The 23,712-nt window shown below is 35.4% G+C and overlaps 1 protein-coding gene across 1 annotated transcript; it reads left to right on the forward strand.

Annotated features, from left to right (window-relative positions):
- The first annotated feature begins 3,241 nt into the window (after positions 1 to 3,241).
- Positions 3,242 to 18,863, forward strand: LOC110467279 (organic cation transporter protein-like). The gene is made up of 11 exons (XM_021524341.1): positions 3,242 to 3,329; positions 5,427 to 5,583; positions 5,739 to 5,937; positions 7,303 to 7,406; positions 7,605 to 7,759; positions 8,713 to 8,881; positions 11,880 to 12,098; positions 13,133 to 13,359; positions 13,817 to 13,992; positions 16,565 to 16,707; positions 18,655 to 18,863. Exons 2-11 carry the CDS (start codon positions 5,441 to 5,443, stop codon positions 18,722 to 18,724), a joined length of 1,605 nt encoding a protein of 534 aa, XP_021380016.1. The 5' UTR covers positions 3,242 to 3,329; positions 5,427 to 5,440; the 3' UTR covers positions 18,725 to 18,863.
- The last annotated feature ends 4,849 nt before the right edge of the window (positions 18,864 to 23,712 follow it).

Raw genomic sequence — 23,712 nt, forward strand, 5'->3', positions numbered from 1 at the left:
TTTGATATATACAACTTACATGTTTGTATTATTCATGCATGGTCAATCAAATATTTTTGAATTGAATTTGACACCGGTAACATTATCGTGAGTAAGTTATCCCGCATTGACCTTGATCTTAGATCGATAATATTAGCCTTATACTGTAGGTGCTTCTTTTTCAGTACCGTAACACAATCGTCAACTCTCGTCGATTCAGACTCAATGTTATTGACTCTAGAAAGCAAAGCTTTGATATCACCGTTTGACGCAGCAACATCACTGCTTATTTTACGTGTTTCACAGACTAAAAAACAACATAAATATTCTTTCGTTAATGGCATTTAGTTTGCCTTCGAGACCGTTAAGTGTGTCCATTATTGTATCGGCCAAAGCCACCAGTGATTGGTTACCTGGCTGTTGAGGAGGCTATGAAATCAGCAATGAGGTGAATTCTGCCCTTCGAGAAATACGTTTGAGTTGCAATTGGTTATCAGTTTACCTGTATTTCCAAGCGTCGTAGTAGATGGTGACGTCGTCGACCTTTGCTGGCTGTTCAGGGTCAGTGTCCTAATTTTGCGAAGAACGTTTACGTCTCACTTTTCCCATAAATTAACAAGCTTAAACTTGTTACCGAAACACTAATTCAAGTCAAAACACTGTTCACGGCAATTGATGGTATATAGGTAAAATACTGTGGCTGTCCCTTGGTCAGGAAGTGACAGTCCCAGGCACAATTTTGATTTAACAAGTGCCTGAATAAACCAAGGTAAATTGTTGTTGTTTTTTAATTATTCTCGTGCAAAAAAGGTATTTAAGTTCCTTGATAATGAAAATTTATATCTTACGTCGGTGATTTTTTATTTAAATAATCTCTTTGTTATGAGCACGGATAACATTCTTATCCGATTCCGTGTTATGGGTTATGTTATCGGAGAATAAGATTGAATTCCAACCTTAATACGCAATAAACGCATAAATATCAGATTGTTGACATTAAGGACATTAAGGATATTTTCAAAAATCATTCATGAAATGATGATACAGATAACGTTATTTTCATCAAACTGATATCCTAGAAATCTGTTTTGTATGATTGAAGAACAAAACGTATAGCCTAAGAAAAAAAGTGTATTTCTTTGTTATAGTCAGTTAATGGAGTGCCCTTTCTGTGTGTTGTCATAGCTATAAACTGAGACACATATATTGCGGCATGAATGTTGATGTTTTAGACTTAAAGTCTCAGTGTGTAGGTCTAATCTTAAACCACCAATGCATGTGTGTATATATATATAAAGAATAAAATCTCAACAACACGTCTTTAGTACTTTCATCTATAGATTCTTCAGACTCCTAAATGATGTAATTATTAATTAGTCTGAAGAATCTCCTGGATGAAATAGAATTGCAAATACATATGTTTCTTTTAAATTATTTCTTCGTCCGTTAGGATCAATAAAATGAAAATATTTAACTCTTTAATACTTTAATACTTTTTTACACAAAGAAATAATATTAAAAGAAACAAAATCAACAACATGTCATTTGCAATTTCATCTCTCCAAGAAGATTCTTAAGACTGTTTATTAAAAGGACAGCTCATGACCTCACCTAATAGTTAGCTATTGTGCTGTCCTCTTTGCGTACCCGAAATAGCGTGCAATATGTATATATAATTATGGTCTTACGGTAAAGAGTACCATTGATATAGAATTTAGTATTACTATTAGTAGTAGTATGTATGTATCAATAATTATTTAATGTACTGTAATAAAACTAAATTGAAAACAAAATAATAATATTTTCCTACGAGGAGCGAACTCGGGACCAATACATTACTGACCCAATACGCTACCAATGTCACTATATTTACATATATTTATAATTCATGAAGTAATCGCTCTCTTGTTAAATTCAACAGACATGTATATTTTTAAAAAAGACATTTATTTAAGCATGGTATTATATTAGTATATACTAAGTAAGTCAATGTTGTAAGGGTACTGCTTCGATAAATTTTAAGTACACACTGTACTAGAATACACCATTTAATTATGTTTACAATGTTTTTTTAAATGTAGGGTCAAGGAGAAATTTACAACATGTACTAACTGATTAAAACCAGGCAGCTATTATGACAGAAATAATTGTGTACTAATAGTCAACCCCCGTGCACAAGCTTGTGAACTCCAGTGTACACGATTGTGTGAGCAAGTTCACAGGCTTGTGAACTCCAGTTTACACGATTGTGTGAGCAAGTTCACAGGCTTGTGAACTCCAGTGTACACGATTGTGTGAGCAAGTGCACAGGCTTGTGAACTCCATATCACAAGCTTGTTCATTCCAGTGCACAAGCTTGTGAACTCCAGTGTACACCCTTGTCAGCTCCAGTTTACCCCCTTGTGAACTCCAGTGTACACCCTTGTCAGCTCCAGTGTACACCCTTGTGAACTCCAGTTTACACCCTTGTCAGCTCCAGTGTACACCCTTGTGAACTCCAGTTTACACCCTTGTCAGCTCCAGTGTACACCCTTGTGAACTCCAGTGTACACCATTGTCAGCTCCAGTGTACACCCTTGTGAACTCCAGTTTACACCCTTGTGAACTCCAGTGTACACCCTTGTGAACTCCAGTTTACACACTTGTGAACTCCAGTTTACTAGATTGATAGTCAAAGTTAAGTAACTTCCAACTATACCTATTGTGCAATCAATCAGCCAGTCAAAATCAACACTATGGAAAACATAATTTTAGAAATCCTGTTTTATTTGTTGGGCAGAGGAGAGACTTTTCCCTCATGTATATGTGTACATATATCCTACAGCATCTCACAGTATGTCAGAAACTATTCAGTCACATAGATTTTAAGCAAATCACCACCAATATACACGGGTACATAAAGTTGATGGAGACTTAAAATATGGACACTTCATCATATTTCAGCTTTCATCTTAATAATAAACTATACCTATATAATCGCCAAAACAATGCAAGATTGTAATTCGCAATCATTTATTGCATGTGCTTACAAAGGTTAAATCATGTTAGGGTCATTTGTGTAGCAGCCCGAGATAAAAATATCATAAGTGTAGAGCTCGAGGCCTAGTTGTGACACTCATTATCGTTATGTATCAGGTCTAGTCAAGTAGTACAAGGGCGAGATTGGTCATCACCTCAACAGAAAGGGAAGCCAAACAGTATAATGTGATGATGATGGTGGACTGTCTGAATTAGTCTAGCATTGAGCACAATCAACCAAAAAGAGCTTCCGGTGATTAAACTTCCGTTGGTTCAAGTCTTCACTGTCGATCCCTTGTAGATTTAAGCAACTGTACCTTTACCTCTAACAGGTGAGTATTTCGTTAACTTGTCTGTAATAAAAAAGAACTTAATAATTATTAATCGAAAAGTATGTCGACTGTCATTTATGTGACCAGTAAAACCGTATATACATCAACATGTTTGCAACAGATGTTCTTTATTGTGCACCCTGCCGTAACGACAGCTGTTGATATATTATGGCTGGTATGCTGCATTGTAATTATGTTCAGCTATGAAAGCGTAATAGTGTCTATTAAAATAATAGTTTATGGTAAGTAAAAATAACGTATCTACTGAGATTAACATATATAGTGTTTATACTAATCTTACATTTTAGAAACCACATACAAGGTACATAATACTACGATGCATTTTTATATAAAATATTTCACAACAGCATAATACTTTTAGTATACATGTACAACCTTGTTAAGTAAATACACTTTTGCTCTTTGATCGCTTTTATGGCATGAAGCATATATACACCGACAGATTGCATTTAAAAATACTTAAATTTTTTCAATTTTGAATTAATTATATATGGCTGTTTCTTGTAAATATACCGAATTTTTTTCATCATAATAGGTTTTAAAGAATTGAGATATTTTGAACCTAGTTTGAAGTTTATTACCTATCAATACTTCAGAGTATTGTGTTCGGGACTGTGCTTCATATCACAAGGTTTTGTTTTTCATATATTCAAGGACATAACCAAAAATAGAGCTAGCTACAGTGTACGCAGTATTTTTAAATAGTATTTGGAAAATTTTTATAAATGGATTTGACCTTTATTACCATTTACAATAATGTTTTCTTGAGGTTTTTTGTTCGATATTGATCATATTTTATCAGTAATGATGCAAGACGCATTTTCACTTTTTCTTACCAACCCAAGACATTTTGTGATTGTAATGCCCAAAAAATATTTGAAATACTTATTCTGCTAGTTATGTTTTGCTCTCAGCTAGTATATTTACCAGGGAGAATTATAAGGAACGGAAATATCTTAATCAGGATTGAGATCTGTGTAGCAGCTCTTATTGTAATAGATATTTGAAGAATTGGTGTTTGAATTACTTATAAATAATTTTTGAGACTTTTGGTAATGTTAATATTAATGTAACGACTAAGGAAGATATATTCAAACAAACAGGCTTCCATAGTATCTATGTAACAGGTGCATTTAATAATCGTTTTCACAATGAATTAATCTATATAAAGATCAGGCCTTGTTGCAGACCAAATATAACACTAATATGAGATAATGATAATGAAAATCGATTGATTACACTTATAGAGTCTGGAGTGACACATCACGACAGTCATTCAGTTTAAGTGATACTACGAATAGTCATAAAGAGTTTGGATAATGCCTTGTTTAGGAAAATAGCAGAGCCGGCGACGAACAATTTTTGTTAAGGATTCCTGTTCAGTTTCGGAATCCGTCACAAACGAGCTAGATCCGTAGTCTTGTTTTCAGAAGGACTGTTGTACAGAAGCGTGAAACGCTAGTTAAACGTCTTTCGAAATATTTGGTGCTGTATGCGATGGGACTCTTTGGTAAGTAGCAAGTCTGGCCGTTTTTCTAAGCAGTATATGAAGTAGAGTTTATAGCAATAATCAGAGTGTTTGTAGTTTTGTCTGTCGACCCAAACTTTTGAAAACAATGTCGAAAATTAGGTCTTGGACGGAAAGTTTAAGGCGATGCAGGACGGGTTAAAATTGCTATTAGAAACTTAACCGTACTGAGGTCGGACTCCCTTGTATGTTTTGATGTTTTTCTTGGGTGACAATGTGCATGTGCCAGTTAGCCGTGATGGAAAAAAAGCATTGATGGCAGGACACTTCCTTATTTGTCTAAGTATTCCCTTAAATCCCTTATACTCGTTGGGTTAATAAAACAGAACCACACTCACGCAGTGATGTAATAGGTAACTCTACTACAAACCAGGTTTACTGTATCAAGAAAAATAAAGTCTTTGGATGAATGTTAAAACATTTTCCAATGTAACTACTTGAAGTTAGGTATGCACTATGCAGAGAAAATAATTGATATATTAGTTTTTATACTTTACAACGACTACTCATGCATCCCATTCCATATAATGTTTGTTACGTTATTTCAGAAACGACTACAGCCATGCATTTCGACGATATCCTGAAAGTGATTGGAGAGTTTGGGCCATATCAGAAGAGAATATATTTCCTGCTATGCCTGCCAATCCTGTTCCATTCTATGTTCGAGCTACGAAATGCTTATATAATGTATACTCCGAAGCAAATGTAAGAAATATTATTCTTCCGAAATCGGTTTTTGAAAGAGTACGAATTAAAAAAATTGTTCGAGGAAACATTTTATCAATTTTAAAACTTGTAAATTAGTTCCAGAAGCTACAATGTTTCATTGTATTTCTTAGAAACTTTTTTTTTTTTTAAAGGTGTGCCACAATCGATTCACCTGTTCATCTCAAGGAAACAGCCTCCAATAACTCCGGCGATTCTTCCCGTTACCATGATCAGTATGAATATGGGGAATGCAGTGTAACGATTGGAAATAACAGCAGTAATACAACATCGTATGCATGTTCGTCTTGGTCGTATGATAAGACTGTATTTACTTCTACGTATGTTTCTGAGGTAGGTACACAATATCTTGTTGCTTACTGGTAGGTATTGAATATTTTGTTTAAAATAGCATTGCATAAACATCATTCATACCAGTATCCTCTACTTTCACTTGATGAAATGGTGTGTAATAATTGTCTCCAGTCAGTACAGTACGTGTTCCAAATATCATTAAATAATATTTGATAGAATCTACTCCAGTAATTTACTTTTAGTTTAAAAAGATACCTGATAAGGATGTGCATAAAGTTGGTGACAAATGCAATTAATACTAAAAAGAGTGAAATACTAGCACTAATTAGAGTCAACTACAAATACCACTAATTAGAGTCGAATACAATTACCACTAATTAGAGTTGAATACAATTACCACTAATTAGAGTCGAATACAATTACCACGAATTAGAGTCAAAACAATTACCGCTGAATAGAGTCAAAACAATTACCGCTAAATAGAGTCAAAACAATAACCACTAATTAGAGTCGAATACAATTACCACTAATTAGAGTCAAAACAATTACCGCTAAATAGAGTCAAAACAATTCCCGCTAAATAGAGTCAAAACGATTACCGCTAAAAAGAGTCAAAACAATTACCACTAATTAGAGTCGAAAACAATTACCACTAATAAGAGTCAAAACAATTACCGCTAAATAGAGTCAAAACAATTACCACTAATTAGAGACGAAAACAATTACCGCTAAATAGAGTCAAAACAATTACCGCTAAATAGAGTCAAGTTGAAGGAAGCTTATTGGATTGATGACATGTTATATACAAAGATCAATTGTTGTTGTTCTATAAGAACTTACTCAACGATCAATTTTATTACGACTGTTTAATGACGACATATCCTAGTAGACCTGGGATCTGCAATGTGTGATAATCACCCAATTAAATTCTTAATATTTATTAATCTGTGACACTCAACCAGTTATTGCACTTTCTATAAATCTGTGAACATCGATCAAATATCAGTGATTGTAACCCTCTTAGAAAGCTGTTCATATCTGTTCTGTGATCATCAACCCTTTTTTAATTGTTGATTTGTTTTACTTGTATTTTCAGCCGCTTTTTATCCTTGTATTTCTCTATAAATCTACAAGCATCACCCCTTGTACATTGTATATACAGTTTATGTACATCTATATTAATCTGTCCTAATTACCCTCTTTTATAGCTGTAAATATGCATTTATCTGTAATCACACACTTAAATTAATGTAAATGTAGCTTTGAATCTTCATCAATTTGTGATACCTTCACCTTTTATCAGTAAATGTTTGTTTGAATATTTGTATTTTTCAGCTGTTTGTCTTTATTTATCTAGCGCTCCAATTGTTCTTTCTATTACACATTCATATTTGTTTTTTGCAGTATAACTTAGTATGTGATTCTGCACTGACAGCAGCATATATACAGGGCATCATACACTTTGGGTCATTGACGGGGTCGTTTCTGGAGGGATTTATATCGGACAGGTATGAACACAAACTGTTAAATAGCTTATGTATCGAAACATGTTGAAAGGTTTTTAAAGATGATAATGTTTTGAGTGTGTGTTAAAGCTTTATTCGGATCATTTACTAGACCCATATGAATTACTTTATTGATACGATGGCTGACTTCAATTTAAGCACTTGTACAATTAATTCCTATTGTCATCCCCTGAATCACAGGTTCGGGAGAAAACGGATATTGTGTGGCAGCATTACCCTTGCCATGGTGGTTGGTACTTGTGCCGCATTCTCTCCTAATATCTACGTATTTACAGTCCTTGGTTATCTACAATCTTTGAGTTGTTCGTTCACATATTCATCGGCATTCATATCAGGTAAACTATTAATATATCAAAAACAGTTACACAATTTATAGATAAACAATGGTTTTTATATTTGCAAAACCATTTATTGGACGTGTATTGCATAATTATTTTCGCTTTAAAAATTTCACATCACCAAAATTTCCATCACAGACACGACACAACCTATGCTTAAAAATATACCTGCAGGAGATGGTCACGTAGATCAACCGATTGCCTGTGCTTATTAAAAAAACAAATCTACATAAGCATGTGGTATATACGGAATATACTATTACATCTGTGTTATACTCAACAAATCATTGTTACATCTTGGTTATCATACATACCAAGTTCACACATAGTAACACATTGTTATATTTAAATTGACACACATAGTAACACATTGTTATATCTAAATTGACACACATAGTAGCACATTGTTATATCTTAGTTGTCATACATAGTAACACAATGTTATATCTTAGTTGTCATACATAGTAACACATTGTTATATCTTCAGTGTCACACATAGTAACACACTGTTATATCTTCAGTGTCACACATAGTAACACACTGTAATATCTTAGTTGTCATACATAGCAACACACTGTTATATCTGAGCTATCGTACACAGCAACAGACTATTATAGATTTTTATTGTAGATAAGTGAGATACAATTTCATAAAATAATATCGATTCGATTAATCTGAATATATAATATCTAATGTTTCAAGCGATTCAGCAATTTTGTTGAATACAATTTTCTAATAACAATGTTTGCATGATGAATTAAATTGTTATAAATCCGTTGCAAATTCGTCATTACTATTTGATATCTTAATGAAAACTTAAAGAGAGCGAACGTCAATATAAGAATTAGAAGTATTTGTATTCCGTAAATCTTGTATCAATAAATTTGAATGACACTATTGTCGCTATTCCGACGAGGTGTAAATGCTCCCTTTTGCTCGTTCTGCTGTAGGTTTAGAGCTTGTTGGACCATCCAAACGCCGTTGGGCTGGGATTCTGATCAATTTCTTTTATTCAACTGGGATGATCTTGTTATCAGGAATTGGATATGGATTTCGTGATTGGAAATATATTCAAATTGCATGCTCTCTACCTTTAGGGCTTTTCATCGTTTACTGGTGGTACGTATTTAGATGAGACTATTGATGTTTTAAATAAAACTTAGCCATAATATTTACGATATTCGGAACAACACATCTTGTTATCCTAAGCAGGCCCGGACATATTAAGTTGGCTGCGACCTGTGAACACAGTAGAGAATGGAAGTCGAGATCTCACGTTCTGGAACTTTAGATTACTTTATACTTGTTTATTTTCACGGGGCTAATATTTCGCGGTTGTTTCGGTCTGAAGTATTCACGGGAACTGAATTTCGTACAACATGGTCAGATGTAAATACCACGTTCATCAAAGTACTTTATCATTTTTGATGATGAAGTTCAATTTTCAATTGTTTTGCGAAAATGAAGAAAGACTTATCGAATTTTTTATCTTCATTTTTCGGTAGTATACTAGTTTACAGCTTTTGTTCTTTTGGGTCTGCATTAAGTAAAATATGTTTCCATGGGGGTAATAATTAATTGGGATTTATAATCGCTGGGTATTTTGTTTTGCGCTGTCGTTGGCGACCGCGAATATGGCGAAATAAAATCCCCCGCGAGTATTTAATGTACCACCTATACAGTACACGATCGAACACATTCTAATAATAACGCTAATTATACAGTTTAGAAGTAAGATTTCCCTAATTATACAGTTTAGAAGTAAGATTTCCCTAATTATCGTTTTGCATATAAAAATCAAGGAAACTGTTGATACAGGAAATACTGTAATATCCTTGTTTTAGAGGGAGGGTGTAATGTAATGTTGACATTATGTTATCTAAAGACAAAACATGACATGCATAATAGCATTTTCTGCATACATTTTCTCGAGCGCTAGATGTATTTTCTCGATTGTTCGACTTATTATTTCGAGGGCACGACATAACATCTCGAGAACTTGTCTTATACTTAACGTATGACAAAGTAGTCGAGCGCTCGAGATGAAACATTTATAATTAGTCCAGCGCTCAAGATAATTAATGTAGCCAAGAGGTCGAGAGGGCCTGTATCGCTCACCTGGATAATAAAGCAACCATGGGAAATTATTCTTATTACATATAATCCCTCCAATAGTACAAAATAAGAAAGATTTTAAAGATTTAAACCTCTAATTTCCCTATTGGGCCCCGCAACTCTCAGCCCCAAAGGGGTCCAAACCCGCCGTTTATACAAAGGTTAGTCCCCTTTGCCAAAGAGTACTCTAGGTTAAATTGGGATAACATCCCTTGATTCCTATGGTAGAAGATGGTTTGAAAGGTTTTTACCTCTATTTCCCCTATTGGGCCCCACGTCTCTGCTCACAGGGGACCCACATCCACCATGTATAAAAAAATTGAGTCCCTCTGCCCAAGGATGCTCCAGACCAAATTAGGATAAATCACTTAATCCATACGGTAGAAGAAGGATTTCAAAAGTTTTTGCCTCTAATTTCCTTAATGGACCCCGCAACTCTGCCCCCCCCCCCCAGGGGGTCCAAACCCACCGTTTGAACAAAATTGGGTCCCCTTGTCCCAAGGATGCTCAAGACAAAATTGAGATGAAATCCCTTAAATACTATGGTAGAAAAAGGAATTTAAAGGTGTACCTCTATTTCCCCTAAACGGCCCACACCTCTGTGTATACAACATTGAGTCCCCTTGGCTCAAGAATGCTTCAAATTGAAATAGGATAAATTCCCTTAATCCGTACAGTAGAAGAAGGATTTTAAAGGTTTTACCTCTATTTCCCCTATTCGGCCCAACCCTCTACCCCAAGGGGGCCACATCCACCGATTATACATCATTGAGTCCCCTTTGCCCAAGGATGATCCAGACCAAATTAGGATTAAATCCCTTAATTCCAACATTAGAAGAAGGATTTTAAAGGTTTTACCTCTATTTCCCCTATTCGGCCCAACCTCTCTGCCCCCCNGGGGGGGGGGGGGGGGGGGGGGCACATCTACTATTAATACAAAACTGAGTCCCCTTGGCCTAAGGATGCTCCAGACTAAATTTAGTTCAAACTCACTGGACTGTTCAGGACAAGTAGCATTTTAAAGGAAAAATTGACGGACGAACAGACGACGGACGCTGCGCCATGGCATAAGTTCATTTGCCCTTCGGGCAAAAAGCATTGTGCATGTCCTTAATGTACCACCGTATCGATGTATTGAAACACTTAGAAAGGGCATTGGTACCTGTCTTTGCAGCTAACTCGTTTGAGATAGTTCTAACCATTCAGTACGTCTGACAATCACATCCTCAGTTTTTATTGTAGTTTGGCCTTTGTCCTTCTTTCCAACAAGTATACTACAAAATGATACAGCCATATAACCATAACGCATGTTGTCTCAAAGCGTAAACTCTCATATTACGAAAGTGAAGGTGTCCCTTCATAATGATGTGAGGCGTAGTAGAAAACCGTGATAACTAACTTACCAGTTAAAGCAAGCGATGACTTATATTTGCTTTACGAAGAATGAAATTGTCCGATATTGGCAAGCGTACTAGAACGAGATTGATAAGTCATATGTCAGCTGCTTTTCATGGTAATAGCAAAAGCAGGTGGGGCTTAATACACAATATGTTCAACAAGGAGGTCGAACAATTTGTTGAACTATCGTTCGAGTTAGAACCTTTATGACAGTCTTGTATGAAAACATCTCTGCCTGCGTATGGCTAATAATGATTAGGCATACTCATTATATAAATAGTCATAATTCCTTTCTTATTTTATGTTTCTTGGATGCATATTTGATACAATAAATATATCTTCGCTAATGATATTACAATTATAATATTGCTGCTATGACAGGTAGGCAGAGCTACATTATACACTAGTGAAAGGTACCCCTCAGTGAATGGCATTTTACTCCACTCGAGTGGTCAGCCGTGACGAGATCAGTGCAAAATCTTGATGATGGTGTCCTTTTACAATTTTCATTTTGAGGCTTGATGGTTATCAGTTATTGTATTCAAATGATTTATATTGATTCTTTTTTTTGTAATGAAATGCAAACTATTTTGTCTCTTTAAAGGATCATCCCGGAATCACCACGTTGGCTGATCAGTCAGGGTAGATATAAAGAAGCCCATGCTATTATCCGTACAATAGCTAAATACAATAAATGTGAAGACAAGCTGTTCCTTAACCAACTAACAGACGATGATGACGAGGAACCCGAACGGTTCAAAATCTGGCACCTTTTCTCGTCTTGGTCCATTATTGTCAGATGTGTGATAATCTGGGTAAACTGGTAAGTGTATTGAAGTTGTTTTTTTATACGATTAGCAGACATTTTTTAGGAAGGGTGATTATGCTATAGCGCACGATATATTCGGAAACTCGAGCTAAATGTTACGTCAATTTATATATATTTTTTAAATTCATCATCCATAATATAAATGAGATAAAACTGTTTCATTATTGTTTCAGTTTCTTTGTTTAAATGGTAAAATATATTCAATTAAGAAAGTTGTAACTATCTTTAATAACACAAATGCAGCTGATATTGTTCACAATACAAAGAAGTACATGACGCTGTTCTGACCCCGTCATGTCCTAACTGGTATGCCTCGACACTGAAAGTTATCTAATTTCGTTGATTTAATTTTGTTTGGGTTGAGCATCTTTTTAACAACCAAGCTCTTTTAAGGATGTGCTTACATGTGTGTAATGTATACTACATTTAGTGTGCTAAAGGGGGAATATTGGTTTATCTTTCTTATTGCGGTAGCGTGGATCTAATGCCGACTTTAAAGTGCGTCCTCCCAAAAATGTTTTACCGAAAGCACCAAGCACAGAGAATTATATCCGGTTTTATTGTTCTGATTCTTTCCTGTCTTATCACTGACGCATATTAATTACGTGTTGTGATTACTTTATATAAACAATAGAAACTTTCAGGAACAAAAACGTGGCAATCGTTATAATATCAACCTAGTCAATTGTCGAGTATCGAATATGTTTGATCACGAGCAGCTTATAATCACCATTAACTCTAATACAACATTACATAATCTCACTCGGTTGCCCTTCAACATGCAGGTGTCCCATTTCTAACGAGAACAACGCATAACAGTTGTGAATAAACAACATAAACTGGCAATAAAACGTGCTTTGCAAATTGTATTATGGAGAATTAAGATTTTCAATTCCATTTTTATTGTGTAAAAATGAAATATGGTATTATTGTTTTTTATGAGTTTTGTTGAATTAATTATGAGTCATTCGTTTTTGGTTGTCAAACTTTCAGAATTTAAATCTATTCTGTATTTCTGTTGTTTGCAGGATAATTATCTCTATAATATACTTTGGATTTTCCTTAAATGCTGCTAATCTAAGCGGGAACTTTTACCTCAATCATCTACTCGCCAGTCTTGTCGAATTTCCAGCTAACGCTGTTGCGTTTGTATTGTTGGATAGGATTGGGCGGAAAAAACTCTTTATCTTAGGAATGGTTATCGGCGGATTATGTTTACTCTTGACAGGTGTATTCGAACATTTCTGGCCTGTTGGTAAGTTTAGAAGTTACCAGGTTAAGTTTATGAAATTATATTTCAAACAAGTGAAAAACAAATTGTCATATGAAAAACAACAATATGTTCTTGATTTCGAATGGGAAACATATTTTATACAATATAAATGTATTTACCAGATCTTCTAGTTTTCTGTGCAACAAAACTCATTTATAGTGATACAATCCGATCAAATTTTCCCATATCATCTCGTTCTCCTTGGAAGATTTTGCCGAACGCGATTAGTCTGTATCCTTACAAAACCTTCATTACATATGTATTAAATGATTTTAGCTATAACGAAAGCAACACACATTTACTTAAAAAGTTGAAATACCTGTCTATTTGACAATATTTACACTTAAAGGACTTGCCTAACATTTGTGAACGCCTGCAAACCAACTAACTAATTATTGATGCTTACCTCTGCTTTAAAGTTGTGTGCATTATCTTTCAGAAATAATTTGTATTTCGTTTGCTATGGTGGGAAAATTTGGAATAACGATCGGATATGCCGTGGTATATGTGTGGTCAGCCGAATTGTTTCCAACAGGACTACGGAGTACAGGACTAGGCTTAGGATGCATGTTTGGCGACGTCGGATATATAATAGCGCCTTACATTTTACAACAGGTAAGGTTTAATAATACCTTAAGTTCAAAATATCAGATCGAAATCTGTGTGTTGACATCAATCCACCTATTATCCTTTCATAATGACACGTAAAACATGTGTACACTGTATATTGCAAAATACGCGCAAATGTGTTTCTACCACAGGCAAATCTCCACAGTATATCATCGATTGGTTTGGTTTGGGTGTAGATGATTTAACGACCTATCAACAACTAAGGTCATTTAAGGACGTGTCTCCATGTGTGTAATGTATTTGTGCACGTGTGTTTATGAGTTGGGTGAGGGGTGTATTTTTGCACGTGTGTTTATGAGTGGGGTGAGGGGTGTATTTTTGCACGTGTGTTTATGAGGTGGGTGAGGGGTGTATTGGTGTAAGTACCACCTTGCGCTAGCGTCAATCTAATACCGTCTTTAGTTCTATCTCACTGAACAATTTACATGTGTGTAATGTATTTGTGTACGTGTGTTTATGAGTTAGGTGAGGGGTGTATTGGTGCACGTGTGTTTAAGAGTTGGGGGAGGGGTGTATTTGTGCACGTGTGTTTATGAGTTGGGTGAGGGGTGTATTGGTGTAAGTACCACCTTGCGATAGCGTCAATCTAATACCGTCTTTAGTGCTATCTCACTGAACAATCAAGCCAGGGCTCCCAACATAGCATTCCGCCCGGTCACATTATACTAACAACGGGTGAACCAGTTGTTGTTTTTACCCTTAATGATGAGTATTAGATAGGGAATACCAACTAGAATCTTAAGGACTTTGCTATGTCCCGTCATGGGTACCGAACCCATTACCTTTCTCACCAGGGCGAACGTTCAATATTAAAGCCAAAATTGAGGTGTCGCCAAGCAAGGCACAAGGAAACAACATGTAGATAGAATTAAGGTAATATATAAAGATCCCAAATATTGCAATGGGTGCAGCAGATTATTTTGGTCGATCTTGTGTCCCCAAGTTGAGGACACAACCGCAAGTCCCCGATTCTACCGGGAGTGGTGGCTCATTAGTCGCCTCTTACGATCATGTGATGGGTAAAAACATGTATATTCTTTTCTCGTTTCCCGACTTCCAATGGTGTTAAGTATACAATTGAATTTCTAAACATGTGTCTTTACCTCAAGTACAGTATAATGTTTAACATTTTTTAACAAATGTGTATGTGTCATCTTATACACAAAAGGGAGAATACTCCAAGTAGAAAACAGTCGAGTGGAACTCTTCTTTACGATTGTAACTTATACATGTACCGTGGTACTCTTTACGTTAAATAGACGTTTCCTGGAGAATAGGATGACTACATGTAAAAGCCTAGCGGGATAAGACATTAAATAAACGTTTTTTTTCTATTTTGGTATCTTTTGTTAAAGTATTAATTAACAGGAGTCTTGTTGGCAAATTCACCGTTAACCATAACATGTACATTTTACTGTATTGAATGCCCTTCAACAACAATGTACAAGGATATAAAAATGCTGTCTCAATGTTTTTGACAAGCTATCGAACCTTTAAAACAATTGTATTTTATATTTGCTTATATTTTTGTGCAGTATTATATTTTTTGTAGACAAACAACATTTCGTACTTCATAAACAATTAAACACTACAGACACATATATTTTTGTAAAAAATGTACATTTTATCATGCTTTACCATATGTAAGACGAGTCTTTGACTCAATATGACATCAATTAGGAATGAACGTCTGTCATATTGCAGTTACAGCCAATATGAATGCAATCTGGGTGACAGATAAATAATCATGACGCCCGCATTCATATTGGCTGTAACTGCAACTTGACAGACGTTCAATCGTTATATTTACATTTCCTCATACAAACTGTCTTTTATTAATTAGTCGGATGAGCTTAATTAGCATTTCCGCTGCCGAAAAACCTCACTGGTCCAATTCTTGGAACATCCGCAGACGGCCATTATTGGACCGAAAACTTTCCAAACAACGGTCGCCATGCGACAACTATTAAATGCAATTAAATGCTCTAATTATATGTTCAGAACATTCTAACAGAAAAATAAGAACTTACCTTTCTATTCTGGATGTCTTCATTGTCTGCAAAATCCGTCAAAATGCGACTTGAATGAACCAAACAACAACAACAATGTTGTGGCTTTCGTATCGGTTGGAGAGGTTGCTAACACTGACGTCATGTAAACCATGGTCAGGTGACTAGATAATGCAGACTGCAGTTACTGGACAGTGACTGCAGGCTGACTTTACATATAGTTAACGGAAAATAGAAAGGGCATATGTAAATATGTTAACATGAAGACTACTATTATTATTATAGTTATTATTATATTAATGCTTGATCGTTTCTGTTCAAACGCATTTAATATTCATTAGTATGCAAGTTTTATTATTACACAAGATTACATGAAAACATTCCAGAAGAAGCGCGTTTTGGCATAGAATTAGAACATAAAACATGACCATAATAGTTTGGCATGTTAAAGCCAGTCTTGCTGATGGAATGAGAGTTCGCGTCAGCTATAACAATCCTATGAAGACTTAACAGTAATTAAACAGTATATTTGTGACTTTTATTAACAGGCTCTACTTGTCCCGGGCTATGGACGTATTCTACCGTTATTCCTGTTCGCTGTGTTGGCATTGGGAGTCTCGTTTCTCACTCTTTTGTTACCTGAGACGACGATGGAATCACTTCCAGAGACAATGCAAATTCACCAGGAAAGGTATAGTATCAAACCATAGTCCTCGTCCCCGATAGTGTTAGAATGGTGGCGGTTAACCTAGTCAAATCTTCCATACAAACATAATACATGTTCAAACTATACACCATAGGAAGGCACAATGTATGTATTTTTTGTTTTAAATATGTTTAGATAGGCCTACATACACGAACAAGGATCTCTCATGTTACTGGTTACTATTTGCTCCCCTGATTAAAGCCGAAAACCCCGTATTTCCTTTTCTTTTAATATACCTCGTTACATGTACATGCTATCTTTCCCCTGCACGATGGTTTTATACAGTCAACATTCCATTTGATGGAAACCTAGTCTATGTGAACTGCAAAAGAATCGTTTTTGACGAGTTATCAAACCTTTGAAAGATATTTTAAAGTAGTAAAGATAAATGTTTGCTTTGTGTGAGGATTTAGACTGAAATGAATAAACAATAACCCTATCTCTTTCTCGTTTTAAAGTTGTTTTGATCAGAAATTATGGACGGACAATTTTCAAAGGTGCTCAAAGACTAAAGTTAAAGCCATACATAACTTCCTTTTAGAATGATGTTTACTATACAATGTATTTCTTAATTTGAAGTAGACAAATGATTTTCTAGTTCTGATTATTATTAAAAAATATATTGAAATGGAGATAACTATATAGATTTTTTTTATTGACCATATGAATTTTAGTCAACTATATTTTGGATTCCGAAACAATTTTTTTTTACAACAATGTATATTCACTGACTCTAGTTTCTTAACCAAGCTATTATACAAAATGTTTCTTACTACCATGTTAAACCCATTGAATCAGGTGATGGAATTAATGGAATGTTGATATTGAAAACAGATCTTTCCCTCAATTTTGTTCACCCTCACCTCAAAGGTTTGTATTCTATCAGAGCTTTTGATTTTCCTATTTTGTTACTAACACTTTTTTATACAAAAGTGAAGGACGCCTTTGTTTATTGTGAAAACTTGATTTGTTCAAGGAAGGCAAACGGCGATATAAATATATTTGACTTTGAATTATTTTAGAGCGTATTTTGTGAGAAAAAACCCATTTAATTTACTGAGGATGAAATCGTGAAAGTGATTTAGCTTCCGACTGAAAATATCTCTGTTAAGTTAGTTGGCAAGATTTTTCAAACAGACTGTATGCGTGTCTATGGGAAAACTGTGTCTCTATTGGCAAAATCTGTTTAGTTTTATATATGAGGCTAAATTAACTGGCACAGTTTAACAAAATCCAGTTTTTAAGCTTGCGCAGATAGTTTACACACTTTAACTGGAAATCAAGGACATTAAAGAACCTTCCACATCTGACGTTTTCCTCAGTCTTAACTTCAACATAACCAATAGGGACGGCTTATTAATAAACCGTAAACAATAAATGCGTGCCATGTTCATTACGATCTCAATAGGGGACTAAAACTTGTTTGTATGACACGAAGGCCAATGTTTTTATCATTTTGATTGGTGTGCTTCGCTGTTTTGGTTCTTGGTTTGAGGACCTAGTATTTCATTCACTTCGATTTTACCTTGATTTACATGTCGTCGGCGACGCTTAAGACCCTTAACTTTCCTTAGTCTGCCTTTTGTTATAAGTTTTTTTTCCGTTTATAGGTTTCCATCTCATTTAAATATGTAATTTTGCCTTAGATTTATGTCTCTCGAACTCTAACATTACTCTTTTCTAGACGCTTCGTTAATGTTTTATAATTGTTGTTTTCTCATAATACTAGTATTTCGAAATATTCCGATTATTGTGGAACTAAATACTAGTTCTTTATAATGCGTTAACAAATATCTTTATTAATGTGATCGTGGTTAAGACTACTTAACCTACTGTTGCTTTTTATTTCAACTGAATGCTATTTTCTAAAAGAAACTGTTTATGACAATTAAGTCATCATTAACCAGTATCAATAAACAATTTTCATTGCAGACTCCAGTCATACAAAAGTGATAGGACGATATGCGGAGATACGCTGGTCGTGGAGGAAGAGTTATTATAAGTCATATCTATTTGTGAAACAAATTTTGAACACTGAGTGACTAATAAATTTTCTTCTACAATTATATCTTGATATCAGAAGGGTTAGACATTCAAATTTATTAAGTTAGAATGGTCCCTTTATGAAGTCACTCTCTCTATTACTTTCTCTTTCCTTTATCATTTTTATAAAAAAAAATAAAAAAAAAATGCTACATACAATTGGTTCGTTTCGAGCCAGTGTGGACTTGTGTGTCGAATACAGCAATATCAGCTCGATTGTAAATATTGACAACAGTACTGTTAATCGGAGGCGAAGGTGTAACGATGAAGGTACAGTTTTTGGGTCACACAACGTTACACTGTGTGAAATGAAAATTGGATGATGCGCGCACGGTGCACATACGATGAAAAACTGTTCTATTATAACGTACACGCAACGGTGCGATAGATTCGCCGTTGATATATATTGAGGAATGGCCTGTCAGTATATTCAATTTCGTATTTAAACTTATTTATTATATCCTTGAAAATTTCTCGCAATCACACTGGCCGGATAGGATACACGTGACCAGTCCTCAAAAACTCGTATGTAGACTGGTCATTTTTAGAATATCGATTTTTAAATATAGCCTTTATTGAATTCCCCGCAATCTGTACTAGCGCATGCGCAATTAGAACGGAAAGCTATATTACAGACGACCCCCGCCTCTGTTGCAATTGAAAATGTCCAAAAAGTCCTCGAAGATAAAGATGCTTTTTACACTCTTAAGAAAAAGAACCTTGACGATGTATTAGAAGGCTACGATGCCGAACTTTTGGCTCCAACCCTGGCCAAATTTTACACGGAGAACCATGTGGTTTTTTTTGTGTTTTTTATTATTTATATTTTATTTTTGAAGCATACAAAGTGATATTGGCTTGGACTCGGTCAATATCAACTTTTCAGCTTCATATCACATCATATTAACAATCACAAAAGTTCGTAATTGTATAATATATGCCGATTTACATGATTCTTTATTTATCTAACAGTTAATGAACACATCGCCTACGAAAATTGTTTTGAGACGGCCTAAATCATGTTCACTGTAGATTTACGGTCTTTTCTACATGAACGTACTTTAATGGAATGTAAACAAAGCAGTCTTACCTATTACCTGTTTCCTGTTAATTACGAGTCAACGGGTACATGATTTGTTCCACTAATCAACCGTGAAGGAGGTGTGAAACTTACACACACAGCGTTACAGATAAAATTAACACCGATAAGTCCATTTTTGTTTTGATAACTGTATCATCGATGAACTGTAATTGGCGATCGCCTCCAGTACTGCACCTCACAGAACAATCTTATAACTGATAGTTTTACTACCAATAAAATAATATCTAACGTTTTTTGAAGAATTATCAAAAGTACATGATATGCCAAAAGCACATGTACAATATTTCACTTGAGCCTTCCGAATATATTTCATCCAGTAACATCGATCAACCGATCTTCCGATATCGCACATAAGTGCGAGTTTCATCGCACCTCGGGCGAAAGATCGTTAAATCGCCTAGTTGTCAGCAGTGTGTGTGGACGATGTGCACACAGTTAATTTTGAGCGTTGTGCTAACACACAACTGTAACGTAAGCGGACGAGATGATATCAACTCAAGTAAGCAAAGGCTAGTCCATTGGTTCATTAGTTCATTTGGTTCATTGGTTCATTGTTCATTGCAGGTGACACCGTTGTAAGCGTATAGTCGCTTCTTGAGGTGCTTGTTAATTCTGTCCACTTCACTTCCGGTTGTATTTGGAGGCATTGAAGAAGACTTTGTTTATCAAAAACTAGTGAAAATTATTTACATGTGCAGTGGGTGGTAACAAAGGTTGCATAATAATTTCATATAAAATAAGGGAACACCTGTATTCAGATATATAAAAGGACTGACAGGCCTGTATAGATCACAAGTCTCAAAAAAAGAGAGACTTTATTCTACTATTTAGTATGAGTACACACATTGTGGTTAATTTGTTACAGACCTGTCAATGAGCTGTACTTGGAAGTATAGATATTAAAAGGTTTCATGAGTTAAAAAAGTAATGAATTTGGATTGGACATTAGGGAAGCTTGTATGTATTACCCCAGCTAGTTAGTAGAAGCTTGGTTCAAACTTGTTGGGGTGATTTATCCAGTGGTTGTTTAACCTGGTCTTTTTTGTGAATTTTACGTACAGTTTATGGTACATAGGGGAGTGTCTATTACAGCAACGTTAATGGAGAGGTACGTATCCTTTATGATTTCCTAGGGGCACATAAGGCTACTGTAACACTGAGTGTAAGGGCTACGGTATTGACTACATCAATTTTACAGCATGCGATGTATCGATTGTAGCAAGGTTAGAGGAGGCAATATACAATTAAACCAGTGTTATTGGAGACACTATCGATAACAGCAATGTTAGGAGGGGCAAAATATGGATTTCAGCAATGTGTGAGGCGGGGACGAATCAATTAAAGCAATGTAAGGGGATACCATTTATCGATCAGAGGAATGTTGAAGGAGGTAGAGTATTATTACAACAATAGTATGGGAGGTAAAGGATCGATTACAGACATGTTAGGGAAGTCAAGAGTGGAAAATACAGCAGTTTTAGGGGTGGCGATGTACATCGATAACATCAATGTTAAGTGAGAAAAGAATCGATTATAGCCATGATTGAGAGGCGAAAGTAGCGACAACAGCAATGTTAGGGGAGAGAAAGTATCGATAAGAGAAATGTAAAGGGTTGAGTACATGTATGATAACAGCATTGTGAGGAGAGAGAAAGTATCGATACGACAAATATAAAGGGTTGAGTACATGTATGATTACAGCATTGTAAGGAGAGAGAAAGTATCGATAAGATAAATATAAAGGGTTGAGTAGATGTATCAGTACAGCAATGTAAGGGGAGAGAAAGTATCGATAAGAGAAATATAAAGGCGTGGCGTACATGTATCATTACAGCAATGTAAGGGGAGAGAAAGTATCGAAAAGGGAAATGTAAAGGGGTGGAGTGCGTGTATCATTACAGCAATATAAGAGGAGTGAAAGTATCGATAAGAGAAATATAAAGTGTTGAGTACATGTGTCATTACAGCAATGTAAGGGGAGAGAAAGTTTCAATACGAGAAATACAAAGGGTTGAGTACATGTATGATTACAGCAATGTAAGGAGAGAGAAAGTATCGATAAGAGAAATATAAAGTAGTTGAATACATGTATGATTACAGCAATGTAAGGGGAGAGAAAGTATCGATAGGGGAAATGTGAAGACGTGGAGTACATGTATCATTACAGCAATGTTAGGGGAGAGAAAGTATCGATAATAGAAATATAAAGGGTTGAGTACATGTATGATTACAGCAATGTAAGGGGAGAGAACGTATCAATAATAGAAATATAAAGGGTTGAGTACATGTATGCTTACAGCAATGTAAGGGGAGAGAAAGTATCGATAAGAGAAATATAAAGGGTTGAGTACATGTATGATTACAGCAATGTAAGGGGAGAGAAAGTATCGATAAGAGAAATGTAAAGGGTTGAGTAGATGCATGATTATAGCAATGTAAGGGAAGAGAAAGTATCGATACGAGAAATGTAAAGGGTTGAGTACATGTATGATTACAGCAATGTAAGGGGAGAGAAAGTATCGATAATAGAAATGTAAAGGGTTGAGTAGATGTATCATTACAGCAATGTAAGGGGAGAGAAAGTATCGATAAGAGAAATATAAAGGCGTGGCGTACATGTATGATTACAGCAATGTAAGGGGAGAGAAAGTATCGATAATAGAAATGTAAAGGGTTGAGTAGATGTATGATTACAGCAATGTAAGGGGAGAGAAAGTATCGATAAGAGAAATCAAAAGGGGTGGAGTACATGAATCATTACAGTAATGCTATCGGAGGAGGCGAAGTATCGATAACACCAATGTAGGGGGAGGTGGAAGTAGTAATTACAGCAATGTAACGGAAAGCAGAGAATATACAGCAATGTAACGGGAAGCAGAGAATATACAGCAATGTAACGGGAAGCAGAGAATATACAGCAATGTAACGGGAAGCAGAGAATATACAGCAATTGAGGTTCAGTAACGGCTGTGTAAAGCAGATGAAGGTATCGATTAAAGTATGTGTCGGACAAAATTTGGGTGTAAAAAATTAAAATCGAGTTTGAACGAAACAGTGTTGCAAAAAATATTCATATCGATTTTAACGTTTGTGTCCATCGAAAACCTTTCAGACATTCCCGTCACTGTTAAAATTTGACATAACAATATGATGTGTCAGTGTCCGCAATTTTACAAGACATGTGGCTAATAATTTTGTACAAAAAGCCTATTCGTGCAATTTTTTTAGAAATGAAAAAAAACAAAGTCGTACGAACGAGTTAAAAAGTCGTATAGACGAGATAAAAAGTCGTTCGTACGAGTTCAAAAGCCGTACGAACGAGTTAAATCGTCGAGCGAACGAGTTAAAAAGTCGTACAGATGAGATAAAAAGTCGTACAGACGAGATAAAAAGTCGTTCGTACGAGTTCAAAAGCCGTACGAACAAGTTAAATCGTCGAGCGAACGAGTTAAAAAGTCGTACAGATGAGATAAAAAGTCGTTCGTACGATTTCAAAAGCCGTAAGAAAAATTTATAAAGGCGTACGTACGTATACGAGTTTTTAAATACGGCACGCTTCAAACAGCCGACAATTTCGAATTTTGAAACCGTCACTACAGTGTAGTGGTACAGTAAAAAACGATTTTACGTGGTACAAATATGCTAAAGCGAAGATGTTTTTCAAACATTGTCAAATGTTCCTTTTATTTATCCATACCGGGTTAATGATGGAATAGTTCTGATTTGAAACGTCCATATATATGTATACAGTCAAATGTGAACATAACTTATTTTAATTGTTGTTGAGTAAGAAAGGAGCGCGCAGGACATGGGGTGGGGGGNTAGTAATACGGTTCTGGCATGTA

Source organism: Mizuhopecten yessoensis, unplaced genomic scaffold (assembly GCF_002113885.1).
Source record: "Mizuhopecten yessoensis strain PY_sf001 unplaced genomic scaffold, ASM211388v2 scaffold11169, whole genome shotgun sequence".
In the NCBI taxonomy this organism is placed as follows: domain Eukaryota; kingdom Metazoa; phylum Mollusca; class Bivalvia; order Pectinida; family Pectinidae; genus Mizuhopecten; species Mizuhopecten yessoensis.

Coding starts and splice junctions, on each gene's coding strand:
- LOC110467279 (XM_021524341.1), top strand. CDS start 5,441: ATGCATTTCGACGATATCCTGAAAGTGATTGGAGAGTTTGGGCCATAT. Junction 5,938..7,302: donor CTTCTACGTATGTTTCTGAG/GTAGGTACACAA, acceptor TGTTTTTTGCAG/TATAACTTAGTATGTGATTC. Junction 13,360..13,816: donor CGAACATTTCTGGCCTGTTG/GTAAGTTTAGAA, acceptor ATTATCTTTCAG/AAATAATTTGTATTTCGTTT.